This window comes from Nerophis ophidion, linkage group LG01 (assembly GCF_033978795.1).
Source record: "Nerophis ophidion isolate RoL-2023_Sa linkage group LG01, RoL_Noph_v1.0, whole genome shotgun sequence".
Taxonomy (NCBI): domain Eukaryota; kingdom Metazoa; phylum Chordata; class Actinopteri; order Syngnathiformes; family Syngnathidae; genus Nerophis; species Nerophis ophidion.
Window position 1 is genome coordinate 2687056 of NC_084611.1, and position 25369 is coordinate 2712424.

At 43.4% G+C, this 25369-nt stretch overlaps 4 protein-coding genes across 8 annotated transcripts in view; 2 read left to right on the forward strand and 2 right to left on the reverse strand.

The window, feature by feature from the left end:
* Nucleotides 1-10994, forward strand: part of LOC133548683 (coiled-coil domain-containing protein 180-like) — a 19385-nt gene extending 8391 nt beyond the window's left edge. For 2 of the 3 annotated variants that reach the window (XM_061893658.1, XM_061893671.1), the window contains 16 exons: nucleotides 45-191; nucleotides 1945-2089; nucleotides 2149-2265; nucleotides 2327-2404; nucleotides 2471-2688; nucleotides 2776-2825; nucleotides 2872-2944; nucleotides 6233-6298; nucleotides 6377-6443; nucleotides 6509-6644; nucleotides 6706-6866; nucleotides 6936-7061; nucleotides 7129-7222; nucleotides 7283-7337; nucleotides 10414-10549; nucleotides 10618-10994. In XM_061893658.1, coding sequence (XP_061749642.1) covers nucleotides 45-191; nucleotides 1945-2089; nucleotides 2149-2265; nucleotides 2327-2404; nucleotides 2471-2688; nucleotides 2776-2825; nucleotides 2872-2944; nucleotides 6233-6298; nucleotides 6377-6443; nucleotides 6509-6644; nucleotides 6706-6866; nucleotides 6936-7061; nucleotides 7129-7222; nucleotides 7283-7337; nucleotides 10414-10549; nucleotides 10618-10740 — 1792 coding nt within the window. In that variant the 3' untranslated portion in view covers nucleotides 10741-10994. The remainder of the gene's footprint in view (nucleotides 1-44; nucleotides 192-1944; nucleotides 2090-2148; nucleotides 2266-2326; nucleotides 2405-2470; nucleotides 2689-2775; nucleotides 2826-2871; nucleotides 2945-6232; nucleotides 6299-6376; nucleotides 6444-6508; nucleotides 6645-6705; nucleotides 6867-6935; nucleotides 7062-7128; nucleotides 7223-7282; nucleotides 7338-10413; nucleotides 10550-10617) is intronic. The other variant, XM_061893665.1, reaches the window with a different exon arrangement.
* gstt2 (glutathione S-transferase theta 2) overlaps nucleotides 1-25369 on the reverse strand; it is a 142109-nt gene that overhangs the window by 88254 nt on the left and 28486 nt on the right. The window lies entirely within an intron of this gene.
* Nucleotides 10798-19870, reverse strand: LOC133548727 (endosome-associated-trafficking regulator 1-like). Of its 3 annotated transcripts, none has more exons than XM_061893708.1 (9): nucleotides 19471-19870; nucleotides 19230-19393; nucleotides 19065-19156; nucleotides 11668-11752; nucleotides 11538-11611; nucleotides 11366-11477; nucleotides 11192-11254; nucleotides 10987-11126; nucleotides 10798-10914 (listed from the first exon to the last, which is right to left on the reverse strand). In XM_061893708.1, the coding sequence occupies exons 1-9, from the start codon at nucleotides 19505-19507 to the stop codon at nucleotides 10842-10844; spliced, it is 840 nt and encodes a 279-aa protein (XP_061749692.1). In that variant the 5' UTR covers nucleotides 19508-19870; the 3' UTR covers nucleotides 10798-10841. The 3 variants fall into 3 exon arrangements, with proteins under 3 accessions (XP_061749692.1, XP_061749689.1, XP_061749683.1); XM_061893705.1 differs by having other exon boundaries at nucleotides 10798-10918; nucleotides 11668-11731; nucleotides 19062-19156; nucleotides 19471-19868; XM_061893699.1 differs by having other exon boundaries at nucleotides 10798-10918; nucleotides 19471-19867.
* The window catches only part of LOC133548706 (serine/threonine-protein kinase Chk2-like), a 25995-nt gene continuing 19884 nt past the window's right edge, over nucleotides 19259-25369 (forward strand). The window contains exons 1-2 of the mRNA XM_061893682.1: nucleotides 19259-19730; nucleotides 23926-24247. Of these exons, the coding sequence (XP_061749666.1) occupies nucleotides 23926-24247 (322 nt within the window). The 5' untranslated portion in view covers nucleotides 19259-19730. The remainder of the gene's footprint in view (nucleotides 19731-23925; nucleotides 24248-25369) is intronic.

The window sequence follows — 25369 nt, forward strand, 5'->3', positions numbered from 1 at the left end:
TGCGTGTGTGTGTGTGTGTGTGTGTGTGTGCGTGTGCGTGGCAGGCTGGAGACGCTTAGCTCCACCCTGCAGAAGTGTCTGGATGAATACGTCAAGGACACCCAGCTGTCCAACACGGCCTTCAGACAAATGCTTCATCATAAAATGGATGAACTCCGACGCAAGACGGCTTACCTCCTGCACTCCTTCAGGTAATAACCATGTCACTTACCTTCTTTTACTTCCACTTCACATTCTATTGACCTTGTTACACCTTCTTTGTTTACCTTCTATTGACCTCATTTGACTTCTTATTTACCATATTTTACTGTCAATTTACCTTCGATTGACCTTTTTTTACCTTCTTGTTTACCTTATTTTACTTTGCCTTTTTTAACTTTATTAGCTCCTATTTACCATATTTAATTTTCACTTGTTTTACCTTCTATTTACTATACTTTACTTTCAATGTAACTTTTTACCTTCTATTACCTAGTTTTACTTTCCATTTACCTTCTTTATTTTCATTTTATTTTACCACATTTTACATTCTATCTACCTTGTTTTACCTCCTATTTGCTGTATTTCACTTTCAATTTACCTTCTTTTTACTCTATTTTACTTTAAATTTACCTTATTTTACCTTCTTTTTACTCTATTTTACTTTCAATTTACCTTATTTCAATTTAAATGTACCTTTGATTTACTTTAATTTTACCATCTATTACTTTTGTTTGCCTTCCGTTGACATTGTTACCTTTTTCTTCTTCGTAATACCTTCTATTTACTTTGTTTTACCTTATTTTACCATCCATGTATCTTACTTTCAACGTACCTTCTGTTGACCTTATTTTCAATTTACCTTGTTTTACCTTCTTTTGATCTTATTTAACTTTCTATTTACCTTGTTTTGCCTTTTTTTTTTAACCTTCTGTACGATATTGTACTCCATTTTAATTTCAATTTACTTTCACTTTACCTTCCATAGACCTTATTTGACCTTCTATTACTTTTTTGCCTTCCATTTACCTTCCGTAACCTTATATTTAGTTAGTTTTACGTTATTTTACCTTTTATTTACCTTACTTTAAATGTTCCTTATTTTTTACAGTATTTAACATTCTATTTACCCTGTTTTGCCTTTTTTTACCTTCTATTTATGGTATTTGACTATTTGCCTTGTTTTACATTTTACCTTTTATTAACCTCATTCGACTTTGTTTTACCTTCTGTCTACTTTATTTTACTGTTTTTCTTACCTTTTTTCAATTGACCATGGTTTACTACCTTCTATTTACCTTAATTTTACTATTACCTTGTTTTACCTTCCATTTACCTTATTTCTACTTTCTATTTCCTTGTGATACCTTCCATTATACTTTTATAGTACCTTTTATTTACCTGGCTTACCTTGTTTTAGCTTCTTTTACATTGTAATAACTTATATTTAGCTTTTTTTTTTCCTTGACTTTCTACTTACCTTGCTAACCTTGTTTTAGCTCATTTTACATTGTACTACCTTCTGTTTACCTTGTTTACCTTCCGGTTGCCTTATGTTACATTTTTTTATCCTTCTCTTTATTTTTTTTGTAGATATTTTACCTTTACTCTACCTTGTTTTGACTTTGATAACTTATTTTCCCTTCTAAATTTTTGTACTTTTTATTTACCTTCTTTATTTTACCTTATATTTATTACCTTCCAATAAACTTCTTTTTGACCTTCTATTCACCTTTTTAACTTATATATATATTTGTTTTAGCTCATTTTACATTCTGTTGATGTACTTTTACCTTGTTTCCGTTCTATTACCTTCTGTTTACCTTTTTTACACCATTTACCTACTTTTATCTTTCATTTTTTTCAATTGTATTGACTTTGTTTCCCCCTTTTTAACTCCTTTGACCTCCAATTACCTGTGGTTCCCCCCCTTTGACCTTGTGCTGACCTTCCCGTGGTGCTCAGGTTGTTCAGCGAAGGCGGCGACTACACTCGCATCGAGGTGAAAATCTTCCAGCGTTATCTGAAAGAAGAAAGCAAACGCATCAGCGTGGCGGAGGAGAGCGTCTACGCCGACCTTCACAGCCTGGAGTCCAAGAGTCTGCAGCAGGTGTGACCTTTGACCCCCGCACTGTTAGCGTGCCAGCGTTAGCGTGACGTGTGGTCCAGGTGAAAGCCGTGTCGGGGCGCTTCGAGGAGAAGCTGTCCATGCTGCAGGCCGAGGTGAAGTTCATGGAGAAGATCCAGAGGATTCTCAGCAGCACCCAGGTGGAGGCCAAAGCCGAGGTACGACCTTTGCACCTCACCTGACCCCCTTGGCCCCGCCCTGAGTCATGTGACCTTGCAGACGGCCAGCAGCAACCAGCAGGAGGCCACCATCAGCGCGCGTCTGGAAGAAATGAGGAAGATTCTGGATGAAGAGAAGGTGCAAAGCCATCTTCATCATCATCATCATCATCATCATCACACGTGTGTGTGTGTGTGTGTGCAGGTGTGTGCGGATGAGGTGTGTGTGTTGCTGTCATCCGTCAGCGTGGCCCTCAAGAAGCGGAGTCATTACCTGGATGAGGAGAACGCACCTGCGCCCGCCGCGCCCAAACCCAGGAAGCAGGTGTGTTCGGCTCCGCCTCCTGCTTTGCTGCAGCCCTGCAGGTCGGGGGGCAACATCCTGGAAGACCCCATAGTGGGCGTGGTCAAGTCTCTGAACAGGTGTGTACGTCAAACAGCCCACGCCAGCTGTGGCGCTCTGACGTTAAGATCCCCTCTACCCCCCCCCACGACATTTGTGTCCGTCAGGTTCTCTGGGGGTCCCGAACCCCCCACCGCTGGCCCCGCCCCCCTCACAGGTGAGTCGACCAGCCTGAACGCTGAAGGTCAAAGGTGAATGTGAAGGTGTGTGTGCAGGTCGAAGCTCCACCCATCGCCAGCTGTCATCGCGACGTAGTGAGTCTGCTGCTGTGACCAGGTGCGCGCACACACACACACACACATGCACGCACACACACACACATGCACGCACGCACACACACACACGCACGCACACACACACACACACATGCACGCACGCACACACACACACACCTACACACACACAACTACATACCTACAAACACACACACCTACACACACACACACCTACACACACATACACACCTACACACACACACACCTACACACACACACACCTACACACACACACACACACCTACACACACACACACCTACACACACACACACACGCGCGCACACACCTACACACACCTACACACACACACACACACACACCTACACACACACACACACCCCTACACACACACACACCTACACACACACCTACACACACACACACCTACACACACACACACCTACACACACACACGCGCACACACCTACACACACACACACACCTACACACACACACACACCTACACACACACACACCTACACGCACACACACACACACCTACACGCACACACACACCTACACACACACACACACCTACACACACACACACCTACACGCACACACACACACACCTACACACACACACACCCCTACACACACACACACCTACACACACACCTACACACACACACACCTACACACACACACACACACGCGCACACACCTACACACACACACACACCTACACACACACACACCTACACGCACACACACACCTACACGCACACGCACACACACCTACACACACCTACACACACACCTACACACCTACACACTCACACACACACCTACACACACACACACACACCTACACACACACACACACCTACACGCACACACACACACACACACACACACACCTACACACACCTACACGCACACACACCTACACACCTACACACACACACACACACACACCTACACACACACACACACACACACACACACACACACTCACACACACACACACACTCACACACACACATGAATCATAACACGTTAAAGGCCTACGCAGTCTGATAGTTTATATGAAGTGAAGTGAATTATATTTATATAGCGCTTTTCTCAAGTGACTCAAAGCGCTTTACATAGTGAAACCCAATATCTAAGTTACATTTAAAGCAGTGTGGGTGGCACTGGGAGCAGGTGGGTCAAGTGTCTTGCCCAAGGACACAACGGCAGTGACTAGGATGGCGGAAGTGGGAATCGAACCTGCAACCCTCAAGTTGCTGGCACGGCCGGTCTACCAACCGAGCTATGCCGCCCCAATGATGAAATATTAACATTGCAACACATGCCAATACGGCCGGTTTAGTTTAATAAATTGCAATTTTAAATTTCGGGCGGAAGTATCATGCTAAAACGTCGCAGTATGATGACACGTGTAGAGGACATTTTGTTCCAGCACCGTTCACAGCTATAAGTCATCTGTTTTATCGCATAATTCCACAGTATTCTGGACATTTGTGTTGCTGAATCTTTTGCAATTTGTTCAATGAATAATGGAGACGTCAAAGAAGAAAGCTGCAGGTGGGAAGCGGTGTATTGCGGCCGCCTTTAGCAACACAAACACAGCCAACATTCCCGAAAGCGGACGGTGAAGCTTTACTATGGAACAGAGCGGTCAAGCGAACATGGTTCCCTACCACATGTCGACCGGCAGGTTTCGGTGAGAAAATGGATAAGTCGGCTCTTACCGTAGACATGAGCGGAGAGTTTGCGTCGTTCTTCCTGCAGCTGCGGACTCTCTTGCCTCCTCCTACCAGCCGCCCCCGACCGTCAGATGCTTACACCGTGGAGGAGGGGGGAAAAAAAAAATCTCGGCTTTGTCCAGAAACATGGCTTCCCTCGGAGACACTGGTGGTCACCACGCCCGTGGCCACACCCCTCCAAATTTCAGGTACGACCATATAATCTCACTAAAACAGTAGTAACACAATAAGCAGATAAGGGATTTTCCAGAATTATCCTAGTGAAGTGTGAAGTGAATTATATTTATATAGCGCTTTTTCTGTAGTGACTCAAAGCGCTTTACACAGTGAAACCCAATATCTAAGTTACATTCAAACCAGTGTGGGTGGCACTGGGAGCAGGTGGGTAAAGTGTCTTGCCCAAGGACACAACAGCAGTGACTAAGATGGCGGGAGCGGGAATCGAACCTGCAACCCTCAAGTTGGTGGGACGGCCACTCTACCAATCGAGCTAAACCGCCCCAAATGCGTAAATGCGTCTAATAACATCTGAATCGCTCCCACTGCCCTCGTCTTTTTTTTCCCTTCTAGCCCTTCACTCTCACTTTCCTCATCCACAAATCTTTCATCCTCGCTCAAATTAATGTGGAAATCGTCGCGTTCTCGGTCTGAATCGCTCTCACTGCCGGTGGCCATGATTGTAAACAATGTTCAGATGTGAGGAGCTCCACAACCCGTGACGTCACGTGCACATCCTCTGCTACTTCCGGTACAGGCAAGGCTTTTTTATTAGCCCCCAAAAGTTGCCAACTTTATGGTGGATGTTCTCTACTAAATCCTTTCAGCAAAAATATGGTGAAATGATGAAGTATGAGACATAGAATGGACCTGCTATCCCCGTTTAAAAAAGAACATCTCATTTCACTCTCACTTTCCTCATCCACCAATCTTTCATCTTCGCTCAAATTAATGGGGAAATCGTCGCTTTCTCGGTCCGAATCGCTCTCGCTGCTGGTGGCCATGATTGTAAACAATGTTCAGATGTGAGGAGCTCCACAACCCGTGACGTCACGCGCACATCGTCTGCTACTTCTGTTAAAGGCAAGGCTTTTTTATTAGTGACCAAAAGTTGCAAAATTTATCGTTGATGTTCTCTACTAAATCCTTTCAGCAAAAATATGGTGAAATGATGAAGTATGACACATAGAATGGAGCTGCTATCCCCCTTTAAATAAGAACATCTCATTTCATTAGGCCTTTAAAAACATACAAAACAATGTATTTAAATTTAAAAAATGCAGCACAAATGATTGGGACAAGTTTGGGGAGACTTCACACACACACACACACCACACACACACACACACACACACGTCAGGAATGATCTTGGGACGGATACACACTGCAGTACCTACGTTTGACCACTTGTCACACACCTCAATCATGAAAATTGACCTTCAGGGACCATTTTTGATATGATAAAAAACGCAAATGGGACCTAAAGGAGGATTAAACTGGACTTGTCAGGTTTTTGTTCCCACGGCGATAGAAATAGAAACACACACGGGTGCTGATAAAGTTGGTGTGTGTCATGCAGGTCCTTTAGAACTGACAGAAGGTTCCAGATCTTTGGGTCTAAATCTGAAGCAGACCAGAATCCAGAGTGAGTCCACACTGAACCTGGATCAGACCGGATCGACTTCATCCTGACGTGTGTGTGTGTGTGTGTGTGTGTGTGTAGCTGCTATATGTCCATCGTGAACGGCGTGCTGAGGAGGACTCACCACAGCCTCCTGCTGGTCGCCAAGGTAACAACATCCTCTCAGGTGTAGCTGGCTGTTGGTTGCCATGGTGACATTGTCTCCCCAACCAGGACTTCTACCAGAGCCAGCGCTGCGGGGGCTTCTACCTCCTCCCCGGGGGGCTGGACCAGTGGGTGGACAGCATCCAGCAAAGGCTGCTGGGATATCACGAGCACGCCAGGACGCTTCTGAGCGCCAGCAAGGAAGGTGCGACCACTTCCTGTCACCTGTGACCACGCCCTCGTCACTCTGTGTGTGTGTGTGTTAGCGCTGGAGCAGCAACAGTGTGTGTTGGCCGACATCATGCGCTCGCTTCCTGACAAGCTGATCCGTAACCACGAGCAACAGATGGAGGCGGGGCTCACAGAGGAGGCGGGCCTGGTGAGACGGAAGTTCGACAGGATGATCGCGGCCAGCGAACAGGAGCAGGTGCGTCTCGTCGCCGTGCGACCCGTGGCGTGGTCGCCACGGCAACTGAGGTGTGTTCTCGTGCGTCAGGAGGCCAACGTGGCGCGGCTGCGCGTGTCGCTCCCCGACCACCAGATGGAGCAGCTGCGCCGCGGCGAGGAGGACAGGCAGCGGCGTCTCCACGAAACCGTCCTGCGCTCGCACCAGCAACTGCAGGTACTGGTCCCGGAATGCCTGCGTTACCATGGCGATGGCTGACCTGCACTTGTGTGTGTGTGTGCAGGAGTGTGTGAGACGCAAGGGGGAGGAGTTTGTGGCATCACTGGCGTCCCTGGCAGAGAACCTCCTCCATCACATGGACCAGCTGCCTCTTGCAGGTACATGTCACATGATCACTTGTTGTTGCCATGGTGACAGTGTCACTCCTCATCACCTAGAGCTCACCTCTGAGGACAGGCCTGTAACCATGGAGACGGGACAGCATCCCTTCAGGTAACATCTGCCCTTTGATTTTCTCAAACAGTGGAGGGGCGTGAGAGGCACACATACACATTCACCCCAGGAAGTGAAATATGTCCCTCCCCCCGTTTATTGCGGTGCTTCATGAATAGTGGGGCGTGACCACTGGAGGGGGGGCGTGAGAGGCACTAACGTAATAGTCCCGCATACACATTCACCCCAGGAAGTGAAATATGTCCACCTCCCCCGTTTATTGCAGTGCTTCATGAATAGTAGGGCGTGACCCCTGGGGGGGGGGGGGGGGGGCGTGAGAGGCACTAACGTAATAGTCCCACATACACATTCACCCCAGGGCATGAAATATGTCCACCTCCCCCGTTTATTGCAGTGCTTAATGAATAGTAGGGCGTGACCCCTGGGGGGGGGGGGGGGGGGCGTGAGAGGCACTAACGTAATAGTCCCACATACACATTCACCCCAGGGCATGAAATATGTCCACCTCCCCCGTTTATTGCAGTGCTTAATGAATAGTAGGGCGTGACCCCTGGGGGGGGCGTGAGAGGCACTAACATAATAGTCACGCATACACATTCACCCCAGGGCGTGAAATATGTCCACCTCCCCCGTTTATTGCAGTGCTTCATGAATAGTAGGGCGTGACCTCTGGGGGGCCGCGTGAGAGGCACCAACGTAATAGTCACGCATACACATTCACCCCAGGGCGTGAAATATGTCCACCTCCCCCGTTTATTGCAGTGCTTCATGAATAGTAGGGCGTGACCCCTGGGGGGGGGCGTGAGAGGTGCTAACGTAATAATCACCGAACACATTCACCTCAGGGCGTGAAATATGTCCACCTCCCCCGTTTATTGCAGTGCTTCATGAATAGTAGGGTGTGACCACTGGAGGGGGGGGCGTGAGAAGCATTAGTGTAATAGTCACGCATACACGTTCACCCCAGAGCGTGAAATATGTCCACCTCCCCTGTTTATTGTAGTGCTTCATGAATAGTAGGGCGTGACCCCTGGGGGGGGCGTGAGAGGCAATGGTGTATTAGTATAATTAGTGTTAGTAAAGACAAGAGAAATTTCAATCCCCTGTAACTGTGAGAAAGGTGCAAACTGCCCGTTTAATGTAGTCCTTCATAAAAAGTAGGGGGGGGGGGGGGGGCCATGGGGAGGGGCACCATGAGTTTTCAGGGAAAAGTGGGCATGAGAGGCAATGATTTTTAACATCTTTAATGTTAGTAGACAACTATCTTGACACATACAGATCAAAAAATGACATTAACTCGGGGGGCGGGGAATATGTCCCTTGGGAGGTGGGGAGCGTTTAAAAATTCCACCCCCTAGAAATATTGTAATTGTTAGCAAGGTTCAAACAGCCCGTTTAATGCAGTGCTTCACAAATAATAGGGTGGCCCCCACTGGGGAGGGGCAACTATGTAGTGTCTGCGAAAAGGGGTCGTGGGAAGCAATAGTGTAATAGCGGATATCTTCATGCATACACATTCACCCCAGGGGGCGTGAAAAAAATAATATCCCCCGGTTTATTACAGTGCTTCATGAATAATAGGGCGTGGGCCCTGGAGGGGCGTGAAGGGAAATAGTGTAGTAGCATCTTTAGTGTTAGTAAATACCTATTTTGACACATACAAATAAAAACATTAGGTTGGGGGGGGCGTGAAAAAAAATGTTTTTCTGTGAGCAAGGTGCACATCAGCCCGTTAAATGCGGCGCTTCATAAATAGTAGGGTGGGTCCTCCTAGGGAGGGGCGCCATGAGGTGTCAGGGAAAAGGGGGCGTGAGAGGCAAAATCGCTTACTTGCATCTCTAATGTTAGTAAAGAACCATCTTGACAAATACAGATAAAAAATTAACTTTAGGGGGGGTGGGAAAAAAAAGTCCATGGGGGGCGTGAAAATTATTATTTTTGTGTCTCCCCGTTTATTGCAGTGTTTTATAAATAGTAGGGCGGGACCCATGGGGTGGGGGCTTGGGGGGACGTGAGAGCCAATGGTGTATTAGCATCTTTAGTGTTAGTAAAGAACTATCTTGACGCATAGAGATAAAAAAATAAACTTAAGGGGGGGGGTGTGAAAAAAAAAATTCTGGCCTACCGTTTATTGCAGTGTTTTATAAATAGTAGGGTGGGACCCCTGGGGTGGGGGGATTGGGGAACGTGAGAGCCAGTGGTGTATTAGCATCTTTAGTATTAGTAAAGATCTATCTTGACACATATAGATAAAAAAATGAACATTGACTTCAGGGGGGGGTTAATTTTTTTTCACGGTGAGCAAAGTTCAAACAGCCCGTTTATTGCAGTGCTTCATAAATAGTTGGGTGGGCCCCCCTGGGGAGGGGCAACCATGAGGTGTCGGGAGTGAGGGGGCGTGAGAGGCAATGGTGTATTAACATCTTTAGTGTTGAGTTGAAGCCTATCTTGACACAGATAAATAAACATTTACTTTGGGGGGGGGGCGTGAAAAAATCTCTGTCCACCCATTTACTGCAGTGTTTCATAAATAGTAGGACGGGACCCCAGGGGAGGGGCACCATGTGGTGTCGGGAGTGAGGGGGCGTGAGAGGCAATGGTGTATTAACATCTTTACTGTGAGTTAAAAACCATCTTGACACAGATAAACAAACATTAACTTTGGTGGGGGGTGAAAAAAAACATCCACCTATTTATTGCAGTGTTTCATAATTAGTAGGGCGGGACCCCTGTGGGGGGGCGTGAGAGGCAATGGTGTATTAACATCTTTAGTGTGAGTTAAAAACCATCTTGACACAGATAAACAAACATTAACTTTGGTGGGGGGGGGGGGGTGAAAAAAAACATCCACCTATTTATTGCAGTGTTTCATAATTAGTAGGGCGGGACCCCTGAGGGGGGGGCGTGAGAGGCAATGGTGTATTAGCATCTTTAGTGTTAGTAAAGAAGTATCCTGACACATACAGATGAAGATTAACATTAACTTGAGTGGGGGTGGGAAAATGTTTTGGGGGGGGGCATGAAATAAAGCTGTTTGGGGGAGAACCACTGCTTTAACCTGACTGTTGCACAAGACACGCTGTTTTCACTGTGTGTGTGTGTGTGTGAGACACAGGAAGTGGTCAGGTATCCCTCACCTGTCAGCTGACCCGTCTCCCTGTGTTCCCACGGCAACAACAGCACCCGTCACCACCAGCAAGTGCACTTTTGGTCACGTGGCCGTCATAGAAGGCCGAGACGCTGCTCTCCAGGTACACACACACACACACACACACACACACACGTGCAATATACATGACTGTGTGTGTGTGTGTGTCAGCGCTTTGAGCAGGCGTCCACGTCGGAGGTGACACAATCGGAGGCGGTGACGCGGCGGCGACTTAATGAGCTGGAGAGCTGGAAGACGCACTGGAGGCAGCAGACACGCCCCCCCGCCCCGTGACGGCTGGAGGACTCTGAGATGTCACCAGCTGTCAATCAAGACGACATCCAGCCAATGTGAGACAAAAAAAAAGGATTTATTGCGGCCTCACGACTCCGACGTCACGTCCGACACTTTGTCCATGGAGCGCAGCAGCTGGGAGACCAGGCGCAGAGACTCCGCCCCCTCCAGCAGCTGACTGGACGAACACACCCACGCCCGTCATGTGACACGCTTTTCCCCGCCCACGTGCCAATAAATACTCACCAGACGGAGGAGTGGGCGTGGCTTGCTGTCTTGTCCAGGTAGTCGGACGCGGCTTGAGCGTTGCGCTTCATCGCCATGACGACGTCGGACTCGGCCGACTTGAGGCTGTCGTTTTCCGAGCGCAGACGTTCAACCTGGGCCTGACACACACACACTTATCGATCTGTGTGTGTGTGTGTGTGTGTGTGTGTGTGTGAGCATTGACCTGCAGCAGCTCTAGCTCCGCCCTCATCGTGGAGACGCTGCCCTCGGCTCTCAGTGCTCGTTTCTGGCAAAACAAGGCAAAGGTTGTTCCACTCACGTCCACTAGAGGCCGCCGTGCAGCCCGGTTGCCGTGACGACAGAAATAAGCCGCTGGCGACTTGAGGAAGTGCCGCACCGTCATCAAGTCCAGGTTCTGCTCCACGGACTGGACCATGGTCTCCATGTCGAGGGCCTCCTGCTGCTCCCGACAGCGCCGCCGCCGTAGCTCCTCCCCCAGCGCCTCCACCCTGCACAAAGCACGCTGGGTAACGCCGCCGGGGCCGTGGCGCGGTTGGCCCGCCGCCTACCTCTGCTGCTGTGCCCGCGACGCCCTCTGGAGGTCCGCCACGGTCCTCCTCAGCAGGAGGTTCTCCTGCTGCAGCTGCGCACGGGGGTCAGGTTTAGGGGGCGGAGCTACAGAGGAGGGGCCAAGTTTACCTGTCGAATGCGCCCCCTGCTGGAAGTGTTTGGTTGTAAGATGGACATTTCGTCATCGCCCTCATAGTGGACGCCGCCTTCACACCTGGAGAAGAAGCCGTCAGTCAATCAAAACTGGCATAAAAACCGCGGTGGTCCAGGTATGGCCGACCCGGTTTCAGAGTTGCTCCTAAACATGGTGCTCTGTAGTCCCACCAAGGGATTCAGATCACACCGTTCTGCAGAAAGTGATATCACCCCTGAATGGTATCGGCAGCATCAAGTTGTGATGCAATAGAACCACTAAAAGGAGTCGTCACCCCCCCTAGTGTACAAAGTGGTCATTACAAGCTGGGTGCATGTAAAGAAGTGTGTGTGTGGAATGTTGATGTCAGGTTTAGGGCGGGCCCTTCAGGAGTCTAAGCATTTTTTTTAAATTAGGAAATTCCCCCGGAAATTTTGATGGGCCTGCTATCGAATCTTCTTACAAACCCTGTTTCCATATGAGTTGGGAATTTGTGTTTGATGTAAATATAAACAGAATACAATGATCCTTTTCAAGCCATATTCAGTTGAATATGCTACAAAGACAACATATTTGATGTTCAAACTCATTAACTTTATCTATTTTTGCAAATAAGAATTAACTTAGAATTCCATGGCTGCAACATGTGCCAAAGTAGTTGGGAAAGGGCATGTTCACCACTGTGTTACATCACCTTTTCTTTTAACAACGTTTGGGAACTGAGGAAACTAATTGTTGACGCTTTGAAAGTGGAATTCTTTCCCATTCTTGTTTCATGTAGAGCTTCAGTCCTTCAAGTGAATTATATTTATATAGCGCTTTTCTCTAGTGACTCAAAGCGCTTTACATAGTGAAACCCAATATCTAAGTGTGGGTGGCACTGGGAGCAGGTGGGTAAAGTGTCTTGCCCAAGGACACAACGGCAGTAACTAGGATGGCAGAAGCAGGAATCGAACCTGCAACCCTAAAGTTGCTGACACGGCCACTCTACTAACCGAGCTTCAGTCCTTCAACAGTCCGGGGTCTCCGCTGTCCTATTTATGTTTTATAATGCGCTACACATTTTCCATGGGAGACAGGTCTGGACTGCAGGCGGGCCAGGAAAGTACCCACACTCTTTTACTATGAAACCACGCTGTTGTAACACTTGTCTTGCTGAAATAAGCAGGGGCGTCCATGACAACGTTGCTTGGATGACAACATATGTTGCTCCAAAACCTGTATGGACCTTTCAGCATTAATGGTGCCTTCACAGATGTGTAAGTTACCCATGCCTTGGGCACTAATACACCCCCATACCATCACACATGCTGGCTTTTACACTTTGCACCTATAACAATCTGGATGGTTATTTTCCTCTTTGTTCCGGAGGACACCACGTCCTCTGTTTCCAAATATAATTTGAAATGTGGACTCGTCAGACCACAGAACACTTTTCCACTTTGCATCAGTCCGTCTTAGATGAGCTCGGGCCCAGCCAAGCCGGCGGCATTCCTGGGTGTTGTTGATAAATGGGTTTTGCTTTGCATAGTAGAGTTTTAACTTGCACTTACAGATGTAGCGACCAACTGTAGTTACTGACAGTGGTTTTATGAAGAGTTCCTGAGCCCATGTGGTGATATCCTTTACACACTGATGTCGGTTTTTGATTCAGTACCGCCTGAGGGACCAAAGGTTCGTAATATCATCGCTTATGTGGAGTGATTTTTCCAGATTCTCTGAACTTTTTGATGATTTTACAGACCGTAGATGGTAAAATCCCTAAATTCCTTGCAATAGCTCGTTGAGAAATGTTGTTCTAAAACTGTTTGACAATTTGCTTACAAAGTGGTGACCCTCACCCCATCCTTGTTTGTGAATTACTTAGCATTTCATGGAAGCTGCTTTTATAGCCAATCATGGCACCCACCTGTTCCCAATTAGCCTGCACACCTGTGGGATGTTCCAAATAAGTGTTTGATGAGCATTCCTCAACTTTATCAGTATTTTTTGCCACCTTTCCCAACTTCTTTGTCACGTGTTGCTAGCATCAAATTCTAAAGTTAATGATTATTTGCAAAAAAAGACAAAGTTTATGAGTTTGAACATGAAATATGTTGTCTTTGTAGCATATTCAACTGAATATGGCTTGAAAATGATCATTGGATTCTGTTTATATTTACATCTAACACAAATTCCCAACTCATATGGAAACGGGGTTTGTAGTTGGTGCCAAGTATTTCATTTCATGAGTTTTAGCTTTAAAAATACAGAATAGCTAAAAAGCTAGCATAAAACGTCTACATGCTAAGATTAGCATGATAATGTAAGAGACGTTAGCATACTTCTCAGTATCAAAATGTATGATTTTTTTAGGTCTAAACATACACAATTAGTCAAATATCTTAGCATAAAACATTAGCATGCTAATATAAGTGACGCTAACATACTTTCAAGATGGCGCCAAGCATCCAAAGCCACCATTTTCAGGTTTAAAAGTACAAATATAGCTAAAAAGCAAGCACTACACGGTTGCGTGCTAATGTTAGCATGACGACGTCGGACATGTTAGGGTACTTTTAAAATAGCGCCAAATCTTAAAATGTGCCATTTTTAGGTCTAAACATACAAAGTTAGCTAAAAACCTAACACAAAAACGCTTGCGCGCTCACGTTAGCAAGATGACATAGTTAGCATGCGTCAAAGAGAGTGCCAAATATCAAAATGCATCATTTTTTAATTTAAAAATACAAAATTTAGCTAAATCGCTAGCATAAAACGCTTGCGCGCTCACGTTAGCAAGAAGGCATGGTTAGCATACGTCAAAGATAGTGCCATCAAAATGCATAATTTTTTAATTTAAAAATACAAAATTTAGCTAAATCGCTAGCATAAAACGCTTGCGCGCTCACGTTAGCAAGATGACATAGTTAGCATACGTCAAAGCGACAAGTTAGCATACGTCAAAGATAGTGCCAAATATCAAAATGCATCATTTTTTTATTTAAAAATACAAAATTTAGCTAAATCGCTAGCATAAAACGCTTGCGCGCTCACGTTAGCAAGATGACATAGTTAGCATACGTCAAAGCGACAAGTTAGCATACGTCAAAAATAGTGCCAAATATCAAAATGCATCATTTTTTAATTTAACAATACAAAATTTTGCTAAATCGCTAGCATAAAACGCTTGCATGCTAACGTTAAAGGGATACATTATCACAATTTCATAAGGGTTAAAACCAATAAAACTCAGTTCCCAGTGGCTTATTTTATTTTTCGAAGTTTTTACAAAATTTTACCCACCACGGAATATCCCTAAAAAAGGCTTTAAAGTGCCTGATTTTCGCTATCCGTAAATCCACCGTCCATTTTCCTGTGACGTCATTTAGTGATGCTAACGTGGCGGATAGCACAGCAAGATGTAGCGACATTAGCTCGGATTCAGACTCGGATTTCAGCGGCGTAAGCCATTCAAAGGATTACGCATGTATTGAAACGGATGGTCGGAGTGTGGAGGCAGATAGCGAAAACCAAATTGAAGAAGAAACTGAAGCTATTGAGCTATTGACGCTATTCGACGATCGCCTTCTAACCAACTCGCAAGGTATCCATACTTCTCTGTGCCATGTCTGTCGTAACATCGCCGGTAAAATGTGCAAGGGCAACTTAAATCCGTCGATTGGTAAGTGTTTGTTTGGCATTAAATGTGGATGGATTAAAAGGCTGGATGCAAATATAGCTACAAATGTACATACAGCTAGCCTAAATAGCATGTTAGCATCGATTAGCTGGCAGTAATGCCGCGACCAAATATGTCTGATTAGCACATAAGTCAATAACATCAACAAAACTCACCTTTGTGATTTTGTTGACTTTATCGTTGGAAATGCATCTGCTCTGAGTGTCGCAGGGCATCCATACGTCTCTGTGCCACGTTTGTCGTAACATCGCCGGTAAAATGTGCAGACCAAACGAGGGACTTTCGCATCTTTTGACACAGGAGAAACTTAAATCTGTCGATTGGTAAGTGTTTGTTTGGCATTAAATGTGGGTGGAGGGAAAGGCTGGATGCAAATATAGCTACAAATGAGGCATAACGATGCAATATGTATATACAGCTAGCCTTAATAGCATGTTAGCATCGATTAGCATGCCGTGCTAATCGATGCACACGCCACGTAATGGTGTTGTTACACCCACGAGGCATGATGTCTCCAAGGTAAGGAAAACAGTCGAAAAAACGGAAAATAACAGAGCTGATTTGACTCGATGTTTGTAGTGTGTTTGAGAAAATGGCGGATTGACTACCTAGGTGACGTCACAACGATGGAAAGGCGTTTAATTCGCCAAAATTCACCCATTTAGAGTTCGGAAATCGGTTAAAAAATATATGGTCTTTTTTATGCAGCATGTTTAGGTGTAAACATAAACATTTTTGCTAAAAGGCTGGCAAAAAACATTAGCATGCTAATATATGAGACGTTAGCATTATTCCATGATAGTGGCAAGTTTTAAAATGTACTATTTTTAGGTGTAAACATAGAAAATTTGCTAAAAAGCTAGCAAAAAACGTTAGCATGCTAATAAGAGGGAAATCAGCATACTTCCACGATAGTAGCAAGTATTAAAATGCAATATTTTTAGATCGATGTAAACATACAAAATGATCTGAAAGTCTAGCATAAAACGTTAGCATTATTCCATGATAGTGGCAAGTATTAAAATGTACTATTTTTTAGGTGTAAACATAGAAAATTAGCTAAAAAGCTAGCAAAAAACGTTACCATGCTAATGTATGAAATGTTAGCATTATTCCACGATAGTGGCAAGTATAAAAATGCACTATTTTTAGATCGATGTAAACATACAAAATGACCTGAAAGACTAGCATAAAACGTTAGCATTATTCCATGATAGTGGCAAGTATTAAAATGCACTATTTTTAGGTGTAAACATAGAAAATCAGCTAAAAGGCTAGCAAAAACATTAGCATGCTAATATATGAAACGTTAGCATTATTCCATGATAGTGGCAGGTATTAAACACTCAAAATTTTTAGGTGTAAACATAGAAAATTAGCAAAAAGGCTAGCATACAACATTAGCATGCTAATATATGAAACGTTAGCATTATTCCATGATAGTGGCAAGTATTAAAATGCACTATTTTTAGATCGATGTAAACATAAAAAATTATCTGAAAGACTAGCATAAAACATTAGCATGCTAATATATGAAACGTTAGCCTTATTCCATGATAGTGGCAAGTATTAAAATGCACTATTTTTAGGTGTAAACATAGAACATTTGCTAAAAGGCTAGCATAAAACATTAGCATGCTAATATATGAAACGTTAGCATTATTCCATGATAGTGGCAGGTATTAAACACTCAAAATTTTTAGGTGTAAACATAGAAAATTAGCAAAAAGGCTAGCATACAACATTAGCATGCTAATATATGAAACGTTAGCATTATTCCATGATAGTGGCAAGTATTAAAATGCACTATTTTTAGGTCGATGTAAACATACAAAATTATCTGAAAGACTAGCATACAACATTAGCATGCTAATATATGAAACGTTAGCATTATTCCATGATAGTGGCAAGTATTAAAATGCACTATTTTTAGGTGTAAACATAGAAAATTAGCAAAAAGGCTAGCAAAAAACGTTAGCATGATAATAAGAGCGAAATCAGCAAACTTCCACGATAGTGGCAAGTATTAAAATGCACTATTTTTAGATCGATGTAAACATACAAAATGACCTGAAAGACTAGCATACAACATTAGCATGCTAATACATGAGACGTTAGCATTATTCCATGATAGTGGCAAGTATTAAAATGCACTATTTTTAGGTGTGAACATAGAAAATTAGCTAAAAGGCTAACAAAAAACATTAGCATGCTAATAAGAGTGAAATCAGCAAACTTCCACGATAGTGGCAAGTATTAAAATGCACTATTTTTAGATCGATGTAAACATACAAAATTATCTGAAAGACTAGCGTAAAAAATTAGCATGCTAATATATGAGACGTTAGCATTATTCCATAATATTGGCAAGTATTAAAATGCACTATTTTTAGATCCATGTAAACATAAAAAATTATCTGAAAGACTAGCATAAAACATTAGCATGCTAATATATGAAATGTTAGCATTATTCCATGATAGTGGCAAGTACTAATATGCACTATTTTTAGGTGTAAACATAAAAAATTTGCTAAAAGGCTAGCAAAAAACGTTAGCATGCTAATAAGAATGAAATCAGCATACTTCCACGATAGTGGCAAGTATTAAAATGCAATATTTTTAGATCGATGTAAACATAAAAAATTATCTGAAAGGCTAGCATAAAACATTAGCATGCTAATATATGAAACATTAGCATTATTCCATGATAGTGGCAAGTATTAAACACCCAAAATTTTTAGGTGTGAATATAGAAAATTAGCTAAAAGACTAGCAAAAACATTAGCATGCAAATATATGAGACGTTAGCATTATTCCATGATAGTGGCAAGTATTAAAATGCACTATTTTTAGCTGTAAACATAAAAAATTTGCTAAAAGGCTAGCAAAAAACGTTAGCATGCTAATAAGAGTGAAATCAGCATACTTCCACGATAGTGGCAAGTATTAAAATGCAATATTTTTAGATCGATGTAAACATAAAAAATTATCTGAAAGACTAGCATAAAACATTAGCATGCTAATATATGAAACATTAGCATTATTCCACGATAGTGGCAAGTATTAAACACCCCAAATTTTTAGGTGTGAATATAGAAAATTAGCTAAAAGACTAGCAAAAACATTAGCATGCTAATATATGAGACGTTAGCATTATTCCACGATAGTGGCAAGTATTAAAATGCACTATTTTTAGGTGTAAACATAGAAAATTAGCTAAAAGGCTAGCAAAAAACGTTAGCATGGTAATAAGAGTGAAATCAGCATACTTCCACGATGGTGCCAAGTATCAAAATGCACTATTTTTAGATCAATGTAAACATACACAATTATCTGAAAGACTAGCATAAAACATTAGCATGCTAATATATGAAACATTAGCATTATTCCATGATAGTGGCAAGTATTAAACACCTAAAATGTTTAGGTGTGAACATAGAAAATTAGCTAAAAGGCTGGCAAAAAACGTTAGCATGCTAATAAGAGTGAAATCAGCATACTTCCACGATAGTGGCAAGTATTAAAAATTTTATATCGATGTAAAGATACAAAATGATCTGAAAGACTAGCATAAAACGTTAGCATGCTTCCACGATGGTGCCAAGTATTAAAAAGCACTATTTGTGGGTGTAAACATACAAAATTAGCAAAAAAGGCTAGCATAGTACGTTAGCATGACGTCATTATTTAGTTTTAGTGATCAGAGCTCACCTGCTAGCCCGCTCGTCATGCTCCTCCTCGTCGCAGTGGGAGGAGCTACTGACGTCAGACTGAAAGCTCCGCCCACCCTCTTCTTTTTCCAGCTGATTGGACAGAAAGAACAGGCTTGCATTTGAACCACGTGACGATGTCGCGACGTCAACCGAGTCTTCTCACCTCCCACGCCGCCTCATCCTCGTCGAGCTCCTGGTCTCGGTCCTGGTCCTGGTCCGGGTCCGGGTCCGGGTCCGGGTCCGGGTCCGGGTCCAGGTCCAGGTCTCGGTCCAGGTCTTTAGAGCGGAGGAACTCTTTGAAGGAAAAAGGGTTCATCTCCTCTTCATCTGCGGAGCCACAATAACTTTGTCAAACAATGAACGTGAAACACATAAAAATACGAACACGACAAAAAAACAAAAACCTTCGGCGATGATTAAAGTTTTCCCGTGTTTGGACATGTGACGTCATCGACCTGCGCTCAGCGGAAGTGAACAGGCGTCAGCCCCCCTCACGTGACCGAGCTTCTGCCGCCTCATTGGTTCCGCCCGGACCGGGCAGGAAAGATGAAAACAAGACCCTCACTTCCGGTAGACTTCCCGCTCAAACTAACTCGCGTGGACGTCGGCTGACCGCGGTGCCGCGCACAGACCCGGAAGGGACGACACTCCGGTCCTAAGAACGGTAAAAATGTTGATTTTGTCTCCGGGCCAAGGACCCTTTTTTGCCGCGACGTTGACCGGCTCGGCTCGCTGGGACTGGAGCTTTTAGAACGGACGTCAGGCGGCCGCTTGCTTGTGGTGGGCGGAGTCAGCGCCGCGCTACAACTGGTCCCAGATCAGATTCTGTTCACCCTTTTAGTTCCTCATTCAGAGCGTGATTTAAAAAACGAGGCTTTTTCATTTTTATTTACTGCACTTTGTTGGAATTCAGTCTATCCTTCACAATTCCCAAGACAACAACACGTTTTTTCGTTTGTTAGGGAGTCCTTTGCCATGGTCCAAGGACCCTATTGAAACTGCTGTGTTTTATTATTATTCCGCACCTACGCGCTGTAATTTGACCCCCTTAACATGCTTCAAAACTCACCAAATTTGACACACGTCGGTATAGCAAACCTTCCCAACATATTAAGCAACCAATCCCCCAAAATGAAAATTGCGCTCTAGCGCCCCCTAGGAAAAAATTACAGACAAAACTGCATGTAACTTCTGTTAGGAATGTCATAGCGACATGAAACAAAAACTCCTATGTAGGTCTGACTTAGACCCAATTTTCATACACTCACTTCTTTCAGCGAAAATCTACAGGAAGTTGGCAAAAACCCCTTCAAAATACAATTTTCGCAAAAAATGCAATTTTTGCCTCTTTGCGCTGTAATTTAACCCCTTTTAAAATGCTTCAAAACTCAACAAACTTGGCACACACATCAGGACTGGCAAAAATTGCGATCTAAAGAAAAAAAAAAAAAAATCAAAAAATGCGCTCTAGCGCCCCCTAGGAAAAAAATTACAGACAAAACTGCATGTAACTTCTGTTAGGAATGTCATAGCGACATGAAACAAAAACTCCTATGTAGGTCTGACTTAGACCCAATTTTCATACACTCACTTCTTTCAGCAAAAATCTACAGGAAGTTGGCAAAAACCCCTTCAAAATACAATTTTCGCAAAAAATGCAATTTTTGCCTCTTTGCGCTGTAATTTGACCCCTTTAAAATGCTTCAAAAGTCACCAAACTTGGCGCACACATAAGGACTGGCAAAAATTGCGATCTAATGAAAAAAAAAAAAAAAAAAATTCGCTTTAGCGCCCCCTAGGAAAAAAATTACAAACAAAACTGCATGTAACTTCTGTTAGGAATGTCATAGCGACATGAAACAAAAACTCCTATGTAGGTCTGACTTAGACCCAATTTTCATACACTCACTTCTTTCAGCAAAAATCTACAGGAAGTTGGCAAAAACCCCTTCAAAATAAAATTTATGCAAAAAATGCAATTTTTGCCTCTTTGAGCTGTAATTTGACCCCTTTTAAAATGCTTCAAAACTCAACAAACTTGGCACACACATCTGGACTGGCAAAAATTGCGATCTAATGAAAAAATAATAATAAAATCAAAAAATGCGCTCTAGCGCCCCCTAGAAAAAAATTACAGACAAAACTGCATGTAACTTCTGTTAGGAATGTCATAGCGACATGAAACAAAAACTCCTATGTAGGTCTGACTTAGACCCAATTTTCATACACTCACTTCTTTCAGCAAAAATCTACAGGAAGTTGGCAAAAACCCCTTCAAAATACAATTTTCGCAAAAAATGCAATTTTTGCCTCTTTGCGCTGTAATTTGACCCCTTTAAAATGCTTCAAAAGTCACCAAACTTGGCACACACATCTGGACTGGCAAAAATTGCGATCTAATGAAAAAAAAAAAAAAATCAAAAAATGCGCTCTAGCGCCCCCTAGAAAAAAATTACAGACAAAACTGCATGTAACTTCTGTTAGGAATGTCATAGCGACATGAAACAAAAACTCCTATGTAGGTCTGACTTAGACCCAATTTTCATACACTCACTTCTTTCAGCAAAAATCTACAGGAAGTTGGCAAAAACCCCTTCAAAATACAATTTTCGCAAAAAATGCAATTTTTGCCTCTTTGCGCTGTAATTTGACCCCTTTAAAATGCTTCAAAAGTCACCAAACTTGGCACACACATCTGGACTGGCAAAAAGTGCGATCTAATGAAAAAAAAAAAAAAAATCAAAAAATGCGCTCTAGCGCCCCCTAGGAAAAAAATTACAGACAAAACTGCATGTAACTTCTGTTAGGAATGTCATAGCGACATGAAACAAAAACTCCTATGTAGGTCTGACTTAGACCCAATTTTCATACACTCACTTCTTTCAGCAAAAATCTACAGGAAGTTGGCAAAAACCCCTTCAAAATAAAATTTGTGCAAAAAATGCAATTTTTGCCTCTTTGAGCTGTTATTTGACCCCTTTTAAAATGCTTCAAAACTCAACAAACTTGGCACACACATCTGGACTGGCAAAAATTGCGATTTAATGAAAAAAAAAAAAAAAAATCTAAAAATTCGCTTTAGCGCCCCCTAGGAAAAAAATTACAAACAAAACTGCATGTAACTTCTGTTAGGAATGTCATAGCGACATGAAACAAAAACTCCTATGTAGGTCTGACTTAGACCCAATTTTCATACACTCACTTCTTTCAGCAAAAATCTACAGGAAGTTGGCAAAAACCCCTTCAAAATACAATTTTCGCAAAAAATGCCATTTTTGCCTCTTTGCGCTGTAATTTGACCCCTTTAAAATGCTTCAAAAGTCACCAAACTTGGCGCACACATCAGGACTGGCAAAAATTGCGATCTAATGAAAAAAACAAACCCCAAAACTCAAAATTGCACTCTAGCGCTATTTTTGAATAAAACACTGAAAAAACTGCTCCTAGGAAGTAAACACAGACAAAACTGCTTGTAACTTCCGGTAAGAATGTTGGAGAGACATGAAACAAAAACCTCAATGTAGGTCTCGCTTAGACTTACATTTCATAGATTGACAACCCCCAACAAAAATCAACAGGAAGTTTGCAATCCCCCCTTCAAAACAAAAGTTTTGTAAAAACCAGTCACCTTTCTTCAAACATTATCTCCTCTGAGTGCGTTTGTTGTTTTGGCTTCAAACTCGCACAGGAGAGAGATTGAACCCTTCTGATTAAAAGTATAGAACAGAGTTTTGATAAGTTCTCAGGTTTTGATTTTACGTGCCTTCAAAGAACCCCTGTGCAAAGTCTCCTAAAAAATGCTATTTTTGCCTTTTTGAGCTGTAATTTGACCCCCTAAAAATGCTTCAAAACTCAACAAACTTGGCACACACATCAGGACTGGCAAAAATTGCGATCTAATGAAAAAAAAAAAACCCATAATCAAAAAATGCGCTCTAGCGCAATTTTTTAATAAAAACACAGAAAAAGCTGCTCCTACGAAGAAAACAAAATTGCTTGTAACTTCCAGTAGGAATGCCGCAAAGACATGAAAAAAAAAACTTCTATGTAGGTCTCACTTAGACCTACATTTTAATAATTGCCAGCCTGCAAAAAAAATTTACAGGAAGTTGGCAATTACCCCTTCAAAATAAAAGTTTTGTGAAAACCCGTCACCTCTTTCCAAACGTAAACTCCTCCGAGTGCGTTTGTCTTTTCGGCTTCAAACTCGCACAGGAGAGACTTTGAACCTTTTGATTAAAACTATCCAACAAAGTTTTGATTACTGCTCCGGTTTTGATTTTACGCGCCTTCAAAGAAGCCCTGCGCAAAGTTTCCTAAAAAATGTCATTTTTGCCACTTTGAGCTGTAATTTGACCCCCTTAAAATGTTTCAAAGTGCAAGTTAAAGCTCTACTATGCAAAGCGAAAGCCATTTATCAACAACATCCGGAAACGCTGATCTGTAATTTGACCCCCTTAACATGCTTCAAAACTCACCAAATTTTACTCACACATCAGGACTGGCCAAAATTGCCATCTAATAAAAAAACAAACCCCAAAAGTCAAAATTGCGCTCCAGCGCCCCCTAGGAAAAAACCCAGACAAAACAGCTTGTAACTTCTGTTAGGAATGTCGTAGAGACATGAAACAAAGACCTCTATGTAGGTCTGCCTTAGACCAGGGCTTGGCGGCGGCCAAAGGCGGACCCGACCAACGCTGCTTGCAGCTTTAATTGACTATTATGATGTATTCTAGCATTTAACTTCTATTAAAGTCATGCTGACAACTTATTAGAGTTAAATGTGACAACACGACCAACTATGGAGTGAGTTCCAATAGCATTAATGATGACTTTGTTGACATGTTTTGCATCGGCAGATGTCTAAAGAAGTTTTCAATGAGGGGAGCCAGGTCCAGTCCACCTCCCAGGTCCAGTCCACCTCCCCGGTCCAGTCCACCTCCCAGGCACAGTCCACCTTGTCCCCCTCCCAGGCGCAGTCCACCTTGTCCCCCTCCCAGGTCCAGTCCAAGTCCCAGCCCGTTTCCAGCTCGTCCAGCGGCCCGTCCTCAGGCAGCCAGTCCTCGGGGACGCTGAGCAGCGTGGACACACTTCCTGTCACGCTCCCGTCCGTCCCCGAGGAGCCAGAGTGCCAACCCTGGGGCCGCCTGCTGCCCATGGACGGCGGCTTTCGTGCTCACGGCAAGTTCCACACCACCGCTGTTTGTCTTCTGGAGTACTGATGTGGTTTTGTCTTCTGGAGTACTGATGTGGTTTTGTCTTCTTGAGTACTGATGTGGTTTTGTCTTCTGGAGTACTGACGTGGTTTTGTCTTCTGGAGTACTGACGTGGTTTTGTCTTCTGGAGTACTGATGTGGTTTTGTCTTCTTGAGTACTGATGTGGTTTTTGTCTTCTGGAGTACTGATGTGTTTTTGTCTTCTTGAGTACTGATGTGGTTTTGTCTTCTGGAGTACTGATGTGTTTTTGTCTTCTGGAGTACTGACGTGGTTTTGTCTGACGTGGTTTTGTCTTCTGGAGTACTGACGTGTTTTTGTCTTCTGGAGTACTGACGTGGTTTTGTCTGACGTGGTTTTGTCTTCTGGAGTACTGATGTGTTTTTGTCTTCTGGAGTACTGATGTGGTTTCGTCTTCTTGAGTACTGATGTGGTTTTGTCTTCTGGAGTACTGACGTGGTTTTGTCTGACGTGGTTTTGTCTTCTGGAGTACTGATGTGTTTTTGTCTTCTGGAGTACTGATGTGTTTTTGTCTTCTGGAGTACTGATGTGGTTTCGTCTTCTGGAGTACTGACGTGGTTTTGTCTTCTGGAGTACTGATGTGGTTTTGTCTTCTTGAGTACTGATGTGGTTTTGTCTTCTTGAGTACTGACGTGGTTTTGTCTTCTGGAGTACTGATGTGGTTTTGTCTTCTGGAGTACTGACGTGTTTTTGTCTTCTGGAGTACTGATGTGGTTTCGTCTTCTGGAGTACTGACGTGGTTTTGTCTTCTGGAGTACTGACGTGGTTTTGTCTTCTGGAGTACTGATGTGGTTTTGTCTTCTTGAGTACTGATGTGGTTTTGTCTTCTGGAGTACTGACGTGTTTTTGTCTTCTGGAGTACTGACGTGTTTTTGTCTTCTGGAGTACTGACGTGTTTTTGTCTTCTGGAGTACTGATGTGGTTTTGTCTTCTGGATTACTGACGTGGTTTTGTCTTCTGGAGTACTGATGTGGTTTTGTCTTCTGGAGTACTGACGTGGTTTTGTCTTCTGGAGTACTGATGTGGTTTTGTCTTCTGGAGTACTGAGGTGGTTTTGTCTTCTGGATT